The 12645-nt window shown below is 44.6% G+C and overlaps 1 protein-coding gene across 1 annotated transcript; it reads left to right on the forward strand.

Moving 5' to 3' along the window:
- Positions 1-8373: 8373 nt before the first annotated feature.
- On the forward strand, positions 8374-11088 carry LOC147268410 (potassium voltage-gated channel subfamily A member 3-like). Its single transcript, XM_086199958.1, has one exon. The coding sequence runs from the start codon at positions 8825-8827 to the stop codon at positions 10376-10378; it is 1554 nt and encodes a 517-aa protein (XP_086056084.1). The 5' UTR covers positions 8374-8824; the 3' UTR covers positions 10379-11088.
- The last annotated feature ends 1557 nt before the right edge of the window (positions 11089-12645 follow it).

The following is a 12645-nucleotide window of genomic DNA, read 5'->3' on the forward strand; positions in this document are numbered from 1 at the left end:
TCCCGGAGGGCCAAGATCGTCTCTTTATTTCTCCAGCCTCATCTCCCTCTCCTCATCAACCTCAACTAAAATATATGACCGCGGTCTGCTCACAATCAATGGCAGACTTATTAGCAGTCTGTAGGGTTTCTCCAATACAGAAAACTAAGTCTTTTCAGATGAGACATGAAGCAACCAGCCAATGCTCAGGGGGGTCTTTTCTATGTAGCCCCACCAATTCATTACTCTGACAGCATGTCATGCAGGGACCAGAGAGCTTGTTCTCCCCAGGGATCTTTAATCCAGGATGCTGGATCTTTTCCCCAACATGCACCTCCTCCTCGATCGTGACCTTCACATTTCACTGCAGGGACGCCATTTGGAATACCAACCATGCATGTACCACGTCAAAGCTCCGCTGTATTTCTATCACAGCCTGTCACATCCCTGAGGATAACAAGCCTCACGACTCTCACAATTCGGGGACACCTTGCTCTGAGATCCTTGTGATTACAAATTCATTTTCTGAGCTGCCTGTGTTGTAAAAGGTCAGATGATGCTAATCAGAATCACTTTTGGGATTTTTGTTTCCTTTTTGCTGCTCTGTGTACATTTAGAAATTGTTTGTCTCGTAAAATCTGTGCTATCTGGGTTTTGAATATGTGTGTGAGTGTGTGTGTGTGTGTGTGTGTGTGCCAGGTATTCCTCGCAGCACCTTATTCATACACTGCCAGTGAGGTGCCACCCAGCTCGTGTCCTCAGGCAGCCACATGTATCCACAGGTAACTGGCAGGTCTGTGGTGCACTCTTGTTTTGAAGGGAAACCGTACAGTACCGTATAGCTGATGAGATGCCGGCTTCAGTTCCCCTGCCATCCTTCGTCTGCGTCACACTTGTTTCATTTGTTGCCGTGGCTGCAGCGGTGTACATTTCCTTGGTGGTAAGACATACTTAATGAGGCGCACATGCCAAATTTTTAATAAAGACACAAACAAGATGCTGACCCAGTTTTATACACGGCGTATATGTTAATGTCACATCAAATATCATGAGTTAAATGGTCGCTGACAGCAGAAATAGTTTCGTCTACAGAAGCTGCTCACACATTACCATAGTTCTTCATAGCTATGGAAATTCCTGGTGCTGATAGATGAAGTTGCACAATCTGTAAAAAGCAACAACAACAACAACAAACAAACAGATATTTGCATAGCAGCGGCCAGATATAGCTGGCATTAAAAACATGATAAAACTGACTATATCGATAGCGGTTTGCTTGGTTGAAGACTGAACCTCCCCACCCCCAAAAAGAACACGACACGCCCCAACTTAATTACCAAATAATGTCATTCCCAAATCTGTAAAGTATTGTTGTTTGTTGTAACACTGTTTGGAATTCATGATACAATTTATGATGTCCAGGAATTTCCTCTGTAGGTGTTTGCTGGTGTTCAATGCTCATTGGCTCAAACAGTGATTTACTAAAAGACTGAAACCAAATCTTTCCAGTCTGGAAACTTGTTTTGTTTTGGGGTTTTTTGTTTTGTTTTTTGTTTTGCAATGAGCATCAACAGTTGTCTCAGGATAACAAAGCAGGCTCCTCCTGTCTAAATACACTGAGAGCCATAACTCTTTTAACCACCAGGATGTTAAAACTGTTTGTGTGGAATCACAAGTCGAATCTGATCATAATGACAGTTTAAAAATGTATAATTTTCTTTTCCTCTCACATTGTTTTTCCACTGCGCCTTTGTCATGTTTCATGTCTGCTCATCCCACCAACACAGTTTGTTACACAACTCTGCTGTACGTTATACAGCCTGTCAGTCACTCTGAGAGTGAGAGCAGTGCTTTGCTTTGTTTTGTGTTGATTTGATTTGATTTTTTTTGGCAGTGTTTCATCAAGTATTGTGTTTATTTGATGTCCATCAGCTCTTTTACTCGTTCGTGCTGTCACGTTGTCGAAAATGGGAATCTCAACTGTTCACTTGCATCAGTGCTTCAACATGATCAGACATTTTTTTCCCGAATCAAAAGTTACTTGTCTCCTTCCTTGTCGTCTCTGATTAAATGATGCAACCTGATGTGTGAGAGTCCTCGTTTTAAACTGCTGCTTATTGTGAAATAAGAGGGGCTCTTCTGATATTATCAAGCTTTAGAAATATCTGGTCGAAATTCTTTTAGGGGGATTATGATCCGTGCATAACTTTATCCTGCAACTGCCCCCTATAAAGATATATTCCAAAGCAGTAAAACCCTCGCCACCATTAGCCAACACACTGCACGTGTGCGTGGGACTGAAAGTCAAAATTCATGCAGATTGGGTTCTGAATAATGTGCAAAAATAATGTGATTCCTGTGCTGTTCTCACAGATGTGAAAACCAATTTTCATATTTGAAAAAAAAAAATCCTTTTTTGCAAGGCAATTTGAATGTATGAAAATGTAAATTCTCTGAAGTCAGTCCTGATTTAACTCTGATGTTATTGGGACTGAATTTGACAACCATTTTTCATGATTATAAAAAGTATTGACTGGAGGGAAAATCCACAGTATATATGCTCTTTTAACCTCTGGCTCAGAATAATGGCAAGAAAAGTGCTGTATGATTTATGACCTTGGCCTTCACCTTGACTCATGATAGCTGTGGCAGCGGACAGCGTGGACGTGTAATGATTCTGCACTGGCAGGGATCACAGCCAATGTATGACAGATCGATACACGCTGGTCTCTCACTCTCTGCATCTATTGATCAACTGGTGTGCCTGCAAGCCAGACTGAACAGACAGAAACACCGACTCGCTCCTCATTACTCTCAGAGCAGTCCGAGCATTGTCACTCGTGCTGGAAACCAGCCCTCATTTCACCCACAGTCTGCAATGTTGAAAATGAAAAAAGCAGTTAAGATCTTTTGGAAGGGATTATTAAATTAAAGCTCTCATTCTCCTCCAGACCAAATGCACTGTGTCATTTGTAACGTCACTTAAAACTCCAGCTTCTGCCAGAGTTAATAAGTCATTTTTGAACTTCCCAGACTGATAAAAGTCTATCTTTAGCTGCTTTCAGCTCCAGAGGTTTGGGCTTGGGCATCCAACAGAATCATCTCAGATAAGATGGAGAAATGAAATGGCCTTGAGGAATTAAAACTCTGTTAAGCATTCACATGAGATTAGCTACGTGATGCACGGAGGAAAGAACCCATGCAGTGATATTCCTTTGCTTGTTCTCGCAAAGACAAAAAAAAATCACCTGTAGTGAATTAAACGCTGGCTCTTCCAGTGATGGTATCTGCACGGGAATTACATGATAACAACGCGTGATGGAATATTTTCCTCTCGGAGGCCCTCGAGTATTCAGCCTCACAACAGTGTAATCAGGAAAGCACTTTCATGACCCCGCTCCTGCCGCCATCTGTTATTGTTTTCCCTGCCCCTCATATCTTTCAGTGCTCGAGCTGGGAGAACGACTTTGCTCAGGATGAGGAATCAGACCCTGAGTTCACACACTCAGTCAGTCTGGAGTTTATTCACAGGCGACAAGACTGCTGGCATCGCCCGCTGGAATAGGAATGTCATTTATATTCAGCACTGTTTTGTTTCACTGGAGAGTGAATTGGATAAATAAATGAATCAAACCCACGGACGTTTAAAGACGCACGTACAGAGGGAGTATTCAACAAATTCTGACACTCTGGCACCTTGTGTTTAGCTCCTTCTTTCGAGTTTTATAAGTGGCCTTGCAGTCCACACACACACACACACACACACACACACACACACACACACACACGCAGCCGTTCTTTTTCATCCTGATATGTAACATATTCATTCCTCAATGGGAATGTGAAAAATAGTCTCTTGTCTACTTGCTGATGCTGGACCAGAAATGATGTAACTTCTTCAATTTAACTCCTTTTCTCCTTTGCAAAACACTTGATGTTTTGTTGCCATGGAGACGAACCTTAGGCAACAACTTCCCATGCAAACTGAGACTCAACGGCAGCAATCTAGTTAAAAGCACCCAGATTTATTTTTTCGCTGCTGATTATCATTTTTTTTTAATATATTTATCAGACAGGCTAGATGTTCATTTCTTTAATGAGCAAGAATTGCTGGATAAACTGTCCTGCATGTGTGATATAAGCTTCATATTGATATGGAACATTATCAGTTTCTGACATTAGGATGAATTTCCTCCAATGCCATATATGCCTTTATATCCCAGATTCATATTCATAATCTTTACTGCTGCACTCGCAGGTCTTTCTAAACTAATCAGTCTTAAAACAGCTTATTTTTGTCGGCGCTGCTTCTAATCTGAAATATGAAACAACAGGCTTCACCACAATGAAGCTAGTCAGGCTAATAAATAACCCATTAGGCCTGACAGAGTAAATTTACCCTTTGAACTAAAACGTGAACAGTATTAAGAACTGATCAGCATATGAACGTGGAGAAATCACATGAGTTCATCTCTGCTAGCAGCATCTTGATAACACCAGAACTAAAAATAAAGCATCATTGTGGTTTGCCTTTGTGATGTGGCTGTCACGGCAACCTTGGACTGCCAAAATCCATCCATTTTCTATACCCCTTATCCATTAAGAGTCGCGGGGGGCTGGAGTCTATCCCAGCTTTCATTGGGTGAGAGGCGGGGTTCACCCTGGATGGGTCACCAGTCCATCGCAGGGCCATTTGGAGTAATTAGGGGTTCAGTGTCTTGCTCAAGGACACTTGACATGGTCAAGTGAGGATCAAACCAGCGACCCTTCAGTTGCTCGACGGCCACTCTACCTCTGAGCCATGCCACCACTACCACCAAAATCTTTTCAGTTCATCCACAAGTCCCAGTAGACATTCATGCCAAATTTGAAGAAATATCCTCAAGCTGGGGCGGTACAGTGGTGCAGTGGTCAGCACTGTCGCCTCACAGCAAGAAGGTTCCCGGCTCGAGCACAGGATCTCTCTGTGTGAGTCTCCATGTTCTCCCTGTTCCTGTGTGGGTTCTCTCTGGTACTCCAGCTTCCTCCCACAGTCCAAAGACATCAAGAGGGGACGAGGCTGATTGATACTCTAAATTGACCGTAGATGTGGCTGTGAGTGTGAAGGGTTGTCTGTCTAGATGTGTTGGCCCTGTGATGGACTGGTGACCTGTCCAGGGTGAACCCCGCCTCTCACCTGAAGGCTGCTGGGACAGGCTCCAGCCCCCACCCTACCCCCACCCCCCACGACCCTTGAAAGCAGTAGAAAATGGATGGATGGCTCCTCAAGGTGGTCCTGAGATGTCACGTTACCAATTATGCAAAGACGTACGGACAGACAGCCTGATAATTTAATAACTCCACTCCACTACTGAAGCTCATGTGGAGACACAACAAGCAACAGACAGTAAAACAGAAAGTGGAGGAGAGAATTTTATATTGTATGTCCAGCTGTTTCCTGGTTGGGTCTCAACATCTGCTCAGAAACCTGCATCGCGTGTTTCCTCTCAGAGGTTTCCAGGGGGGTTTTCCAGAGAGTGAGGTGACCTCATCTGGCACAAACCCTGAGCTTCATAGTGTTGGCTGAACCTGCAGTGACTTACCCTGAGTTTCTGCTTCCAGAGCAGCTGATCTGACTCAGAGTGTGTTCAGGCTAAGCTTGTGCACAGGGAATGAAAGAAAAACATCATCAGCAGGGCTCTGATACTAAAATTCACCATGGCAACAGGTAAATCAAAGGCAAAACTTTCATTCTGATCCATTGGAGGTGGCTATAATAATGCCTGTCGAAGCTGCACCTTTATATGTTCAAAAAAAAAAAAGAAAGACAGAATCTGAGTCAGGTTGAAAAAAGTTTCAACAAATTACCACAGTATTTATGTGACTTACTCGTGTTCCTTAATTAATCATTAAATAAATATCAGTTCCATTGATAGATGACAAGAGGTTGATTCCAACAAATTTAATGACATTTTAAATGCTTCTGTGCAGCTTTCTGATCGAGATTCAATCATAACATACGGACACTGCAAACAAAAAAGATGGCATTCTCTGTTCAACACTGTCACTGAGTTGCTCTTCAAACACATTTGGGCCGTGCAGCGTGTTCTGCAGCTGCGCCACGATGCCGCTCGCTCATCTCCACGTCATCCCTGTCCTTTTAGGGGTTACGTTCCGTCAGCGTGAGCAATTGCTTCATGACATCATGATTCAGCTTAACGCCAAATGTTTTAAATTCAGATAACACACACACACACACACACACACACACACGTTCAGTTTTCAGAGGAACTGCTTGGACAAATCGACAGCTGTCTTATGTGCGTGTTAAAATTATAAATAAATAAGAACTTCCAACTGCACGAAGTATGTATGGACCCAGTTTTATAAAGCGCTTTTCTACCTTAGCGGTACTCAAAGCGCTTTACAGTGTCGTCTCATTCACCCATTCACACACACACACTGATGGTGGAGGCTGCCAAGCGAGGTGCCAACCTACTCATCAGGAGCAATTACGGGTTCAGTATCTTGCTCAAGGACACTTTGACACGGTCACCGGGTCGAGGATCGAACCAGCGACCCTTTGGTTGCTAGACGGCCACTCTACCACTGAGCCGTGCCGCCCACATGATGTATGTTTCCCGCTGCCGTGTGTGACTTGAGAAGCTTAACGGAAGCAAACAAATATCCGGGCTTTGGTTTGTGACAGTAAAACTTGGACTGGAAGAGTGAGGACATGAACCAGCGTGACTGATTCTAGGTGCGAGGACAAACTGAGAGAAACCCCCATCCTTGTTGAAGAAAGATTGAACAGCTTATGCTCACAAAGTCAGTTACCATGGTAACCGGCACAGAATTTAACTTATCGCTCTCTCTGGAACTGAACACCCCCCCCCCAAAAAACAAACAAACAAACAAACAAACAAACAAACAAAAGCAAGTTTCCCTCATGTCAGGGATAACAAACTCAATTTCGATGAATCATTCTCCTTTCTATCTACTGAGTTAATAAACTTCACTTAAGTTTGGCTTTTTGCAGTATTTGATATTTATTACTGTCAGATGGTTTATGGATTTGGAGGATGTAGAATTGTATTTGACATGGGAGTTGCGAGGTGACAGTCAAAAAAAAGGGGGGGGAGGAGTCACTCCATCGGTTCAGAAATTCATTTTGAAAGATGATGGTACTGGAACCAAAGTCTGAATCAATTATAGGTACACGTGATTAAAAAAAAAAAAAAAAACGAGTAGAAACATTTTTTCTATTTCAGATTTTGTAGGGTTTGGCAGTCCTGGTATTTAGACTTAAATGTTAAATCATGTGATCGACGCCAAAAAGATTTTACAGCTAATTTATGGCACTTTCTACATTGATGTAGCCGCTAAAATACGCCTATAAAAACGTCAAGTGAAGCGCCCGGTCTGATGGCTGCAGGACTTTGATTTAATGGAAGTGCGGTGGCATCTCAAATGATGAAAACATCTAAACGCCACCGGCGGATATTTATGACCCCAACAAAAGTTAGGACTGCCAAAGTTCTGGCTGTATACTTCAGAGCTCAGAGCTTCCTGCGAGCGAGTTCCACTGCTGAGTCTGTGCATACGTTCTGAGTATTGCTTCTGTTCTTGTTTTGTTTTTATTTTCACAGTTTTATCAAGCTTTTCTCTTGGGTTTCACATCCTGACGTGAATGTCCCAGTACGAGAGGGCACCTTGTGCATCAGGTCTGAATCCCATTTGAACACTGCTGCCGGCTGGCAGGGCCTTTGATGAACTCTTGTCACTATGAATTATAAACAGCGGCGGTTTAGCATTTCCCTCATTAATCGGATGCTTCAACAAAGGCTGACACTCGAGAAGCTTTCTTGTCACCGCGTGGTGGAAATTGTGGTCTTTTATGGTGTGGAAATGAGGCGAGCGATCTCAAAGCTCCTGTTAACAGTCTTGACAACAACAAAAAAGGGGGTTTTGTGTGTGTGTGTGTGTGTGTGTGTGTGTGTGTGTGTGTGTGTGTGTGTGTGTGTGTGTGTGTGTTGGGGGGGGGGGGATTGTGTCTTTGGACCAACACACGCTCAACAGGCCCTGATGAGAGCGCGCACTGACGCTGGTGCGCGCTTGTTTTCAGCACCGTGGACAGCAACATGTAACAATGCGTAATTGGCTCCTACTCCTGGTCTGTGGACTCTTCTGACACCCACAGCGCAGCCCTCTGCTGTCACTCCCGAGAAACAAACAAACAAAAACAAAAAAAAGCCTAGTTATATAAAGTCACTTTTTCTGTTGATAAAGTCAAGAAACGGCTGTCAACATGATTTGATCCGTGTGAGGAAAGAGCTGCAGAGGTAACTTCCCACGTTTAGCGGTGGGTGTTTGCCCTCCTGGATGCCCTTTTCTCCTGTTGTTGTTGTTGTTGTTGTTGTTGTTGTTGTCTTTGTTTATGTTCACCGCGGCCGCATCGAGTCCACAAAGCAACCGTCTGCTTTTTTTTCGCTTTTTTTTTTTTGCTTCCCGCGTTCATACAAGTTGCTGTTGGAGCTCGCAAGGAAAGAATCTAACTTCAGGGTTTGCGTCGAGCTCGTCGCGTGGAGCTGCCTCATCTCATCTGAATGAATCCGTGTGTTCGGGCTTGAAGTGACAAGTTAATTTTCGATCGGGCGGGGGTGGTGGACGTATGTCAGACATATGCGCGCCGTCGGCGGGTGTCGACGTGTTTTGTAGACGAAACAACCGAAGGAGGCAGAGGAGAGAGGAGCGCGTCAGTGTTTGGGGAGAGACAGGCGTCGACCTCAGCTCTCCAAAGATGTAGGCTTTTTTGGCTCGGGAGAGGCGTGGCGCACTTTGCCCCTCCAGACCTGAAACCACCTGTATGGATGACCAGACCTACAGCGTGATCCAATCGCCCTCGTCCGCCAGGCACAGGCGCATGATCGCCGCTGACAGCCGGGGTTATGCCGAGGTGGAGAAGGGCGTCATGACGGTGGAGAACATGCTGGAGGAGTCCGCCGTGCTCTCGGCGCCTCACCTGTCGGTGGATCGATACGAGCGCGGCCGCCATGGATGCTGCGAGCGGGTGGTGATCAACATTTCGGGTTTACGCTTCGAAACGCAACTTAAAACTTTCAACCAGTTTCCAGACACACTGCTGGGGGACCCGGGGAAGAGGATGCGCTACTTTGACCCGCTGAGGAACGAGTACTTCTTCGACAGGAACAGACCGAGCTTTGATGCCATCCTGTACTACTACCAGTCAGGTGGGCGCATACGGAGACCTGTTAACGTCCCCATTGATATTTTCTCCGAGGAAATTAGGTTTTACCAACTCGGGGAGGAGGCAATGGAGAAATTCCGCGAGGATGAGGGTTTTATAAAAGAAGAGGAGCGTGTTTTACCCAAAAACGATTTCCAAAAGCAGGTTTGGCTTCTGTTTGAGTACCCTGAGAGCTCCGGTCCAGCCCGAGGGATCGCCATCGTCTCGGTACTTGTTATTTTGATTTCAATAGTTATTTTCTGTATGGAGACTCTACCGGAATTTCGGGATGAGAGGGACCAAGCCACGGTGGCACCCGCGGTCAACGGCACGGGTCCCCACTCGCCAAACCCGTTCACGGACCCCTTCTTTGTCATAGAGACACTCTGTATCATCTGGTTCTCTTTCGAGTTGCTTGTCAGGTTTTTCGCCTGCCCCAGCAAAACTTCCTTCTCCAAAAACATCATGAATATCATAGACATCGTCGCCATAATCCCCTACTTTATCACCCTTGGCACAGAGCTGGCGGAGACCGAGACCAACGGCGGCCAGCAGGCGATGTCCCTCGCCATCCTGCGGGTGATCAGACTAGTGAGGGTCTTCCGCATTTTTAAGCTGTCACGACACTCTAAGGGGCTTCAGATTTTAGGACAGACCCTCAAAGCCAGCATGAGAGAACTCGGCTTGCTCATATTCTTCCTTTTCATTGGAGTTATTCTCTTCTCCAGCGCGGTTTACTTCGCAGAAGCGGACGACCCCTCCTCCAGCTTCACCAGCATCCCGGACGCGTTCTGGTGGGCTGTTGTCACGATGACCACGGTGGGATACGGTGACATGCACCCGGTGACTATAGGTGGGAAAATAGTTGGGTCTCTGTGCGCCATAGCCGGCGTGCTGACCATTGCCTTACCAGTGCCTGTGATTGTGTCCAATTTCAACTACTTTTACCACCGAGAGACCGACGGAGAGGAGCACCCACAGTACGCGCACGGGGACAGCTGCGAGCACCTCCCCTCCGAGGAGCTGCGGGGGTCCTGCAGCTCCTCGTCCCTGAGCAAGTCGGAGTACATGGTGATAGAGGAGGGCATCAACAGCGCCTTCAAACGGCCCAACTTCACCACCGAGAACAACCAGAACTGCGTGAACATCAAAAAGATTTTCACAGACGTGTAAATGAACGTGGATGAATCAATCAAACACACACACACACACGCACACAAACATACACACACACACGCGCACACAGAGTAGCTCTGATATCACCTTTATAAGCTCAGTCCATATCTGTGGATAAACGCTGCTTAAATGTCTATTTTATCCCTTTTAGATTGTGAGAAATGATCATCACCCCCCCGCCCCCCCCCTTCCCCTCTCTTGGAGGTAGGAATCGTATAAATATTAATACTCAGATCATTTGCATCGTTAAAAGTATTAATTTTACAAACGTATTGTCTCGTTTTTGTTTTTTGTTTTTCTTTGAAGAAATCCTATATATTGTCGAAGCAGATGTGTTTAGTGCCACATGATGCCTACATATCTTGATGTTAATGCGGAAGTTGTTGGTGTTAATGATCGGGATTCACGCCGAGCATCAATCTGCGTTCACGCCAGTCAAAAAGAAAAAGACAAAGAAAAAGAAAAAAATGGGGGGGTCTTGTGCTTCGTGGAGAGAACATGTTTATTGTTGAGTAATGTAATGAACTGACTCTTGGTAACTTATTTAGCCAAATGCTTGTTTACAGTAGGTTAATATCATAACCTGTGGATATGTTGGACTTTTAGATTATTAATCAGGTTATAATAATGCTTATCATAACTTTTACGTCGAAGTCTCTTTGTTTTGTTTTGGGTTTTTTGTAAGAAAAAATGTATTTTTATTCAGAGTTGCCTATTATAATCTATCTCCAATAAAAGGAAAGTGACCTAGACTCAAACTGTCACTGTACTTTGTTGTTGTTGTTGTCTCTCTCATTTGATGGCACGTTTTGCAGCGGGGGGACCGTGAAAGTGTGACGCGCTCCGTGTTTGAGTTCGTGTGTTCAGCGGATGAAAACAGCGTGGATGAAAGAAAGGAGAACGTGCGCCACGTCCCGCCTCCTGCTGCTGCACCTGCCTTGATGCAGTCTCCATGGTGACGGTGGTTTCCTGGGTAACACCCCCCCCCCCCTTGTAATGTTTCCAGCCATTATGTTGCATTTTACCAAAGGACCCCCCCCCCCCCCACACACACACACACACACACACACATACATTATTTATCACCTTTTTGTCCTTGAAGAGAGAAAGAAGAAGAAAAACTCTCTCTGATGACAGTTTTGTATAAGTCCATATTAAACACACCATTTATTAATTTATTGATTTTCCTAAGGTTGATTAAATCAAAATCAATCCATCTGTGCCGTTACCGCTGCTCAGTTTTGTGGAAAATTCTTTAGCGGATGTGTAAAACTGTATGAAGAATATTGTTGGAAGCGACTCCATCAGTGGCCTTTTGTTCCCCCTCAGCTGCTTTGTTGTTGTTGTTGTTGTTGTTTTCAGACGGGAGCTGCATCCTCCGAGCTGGCATGCACACGTCAGCTACCATTTATCCCCTCCAGCACACACTTGCACATGTGCTTTTATTGCCAAGTGGCTGCGAGCAACACACCAACGCCGAAACTCAAAGGAGTTCCCTGAAATAATTCTCGTTTGAGGGCCGTACTTCCTCTGGTCAGACGCTGGCCCGCTGCGGTCTGTGACAGGGCTTCAACCAAGCCTGTTAGAATCCACAATGCCGTCCAGTGTGTTTCCATGACTCAAAGACTTTCAGGTGAGACAGATTTCAATTCTCGCACTTGATCAGCTGCAACCGCGCTCCCTAGGAGTAGCTGTAAATTAATTTCCTGTCATAAATTCCTTTAAGGAAGCAAAGAATTTGATGTTAATATCAATACAAATATGGCCTTGATGCTTTTATAGTTTGTGGAATTGCGCATGGGCACTTTTGATCAACTCAGTATTGTAACTGAAGTCAGTTATTTGTACAAAATTCAGTTATTTAGAACTTAATTTATTCATTAAATAGCGACAATGATGTCTGCTGTGCTGCTGGACTGGTGATTCATGGTGGAAGGGTTCATGCAGAGTACTCATCACTCCTAAAATAACCCAGTACTGCCCTCTCGTGGCTGATTTGAGTTAATGCTATCAAGCAGGATTTTATGTTGAGCTTATTGAATATTTATTTACCCTCATTACTATAATGTTGGAAAATGAACAAATAATGATCTTTACTAAACTTTGAGCAGTGTAAAGTAGATTTAGTTCATATTTCTTGCTTTCTATCTTTAAATTGTAATACCAGGAATGAAAAGTCTTCTTAAAAACTCTTCCCCATAGAAGTGACCGGGAGTCTGTGACACAGGTCAGGAAGCTGCCTTAAACATCCACCTAAAGGCTCC

The sequence above is a fragment of the Aulostomus chinensis genome, chromosome 3 (assembly GCF_037954235.1).
Source record: "Aulostomus chinensis isolate RoL2024-O1b breed Wild chromosome 3, RoL_Achi_v1.0, whole genome shotgun sequence".
NCBI classification, from domain to species: Eukaryota; Metazoa; Chordata; class Actinopteri; order Syngnathiformes; family Aulostomidae; genus Aulostomus; species Aulostomus chinensis.

What these genes read in the sequence shown, in the direction of transcription:
- LOC147268410 (XM_086199958.1), top strand. Translation starts at nt 8,825, where the DNA reads ATGGATGACCAGACCTACAGCGTGATCCAATCGCCCTCGTCCGCCAGG.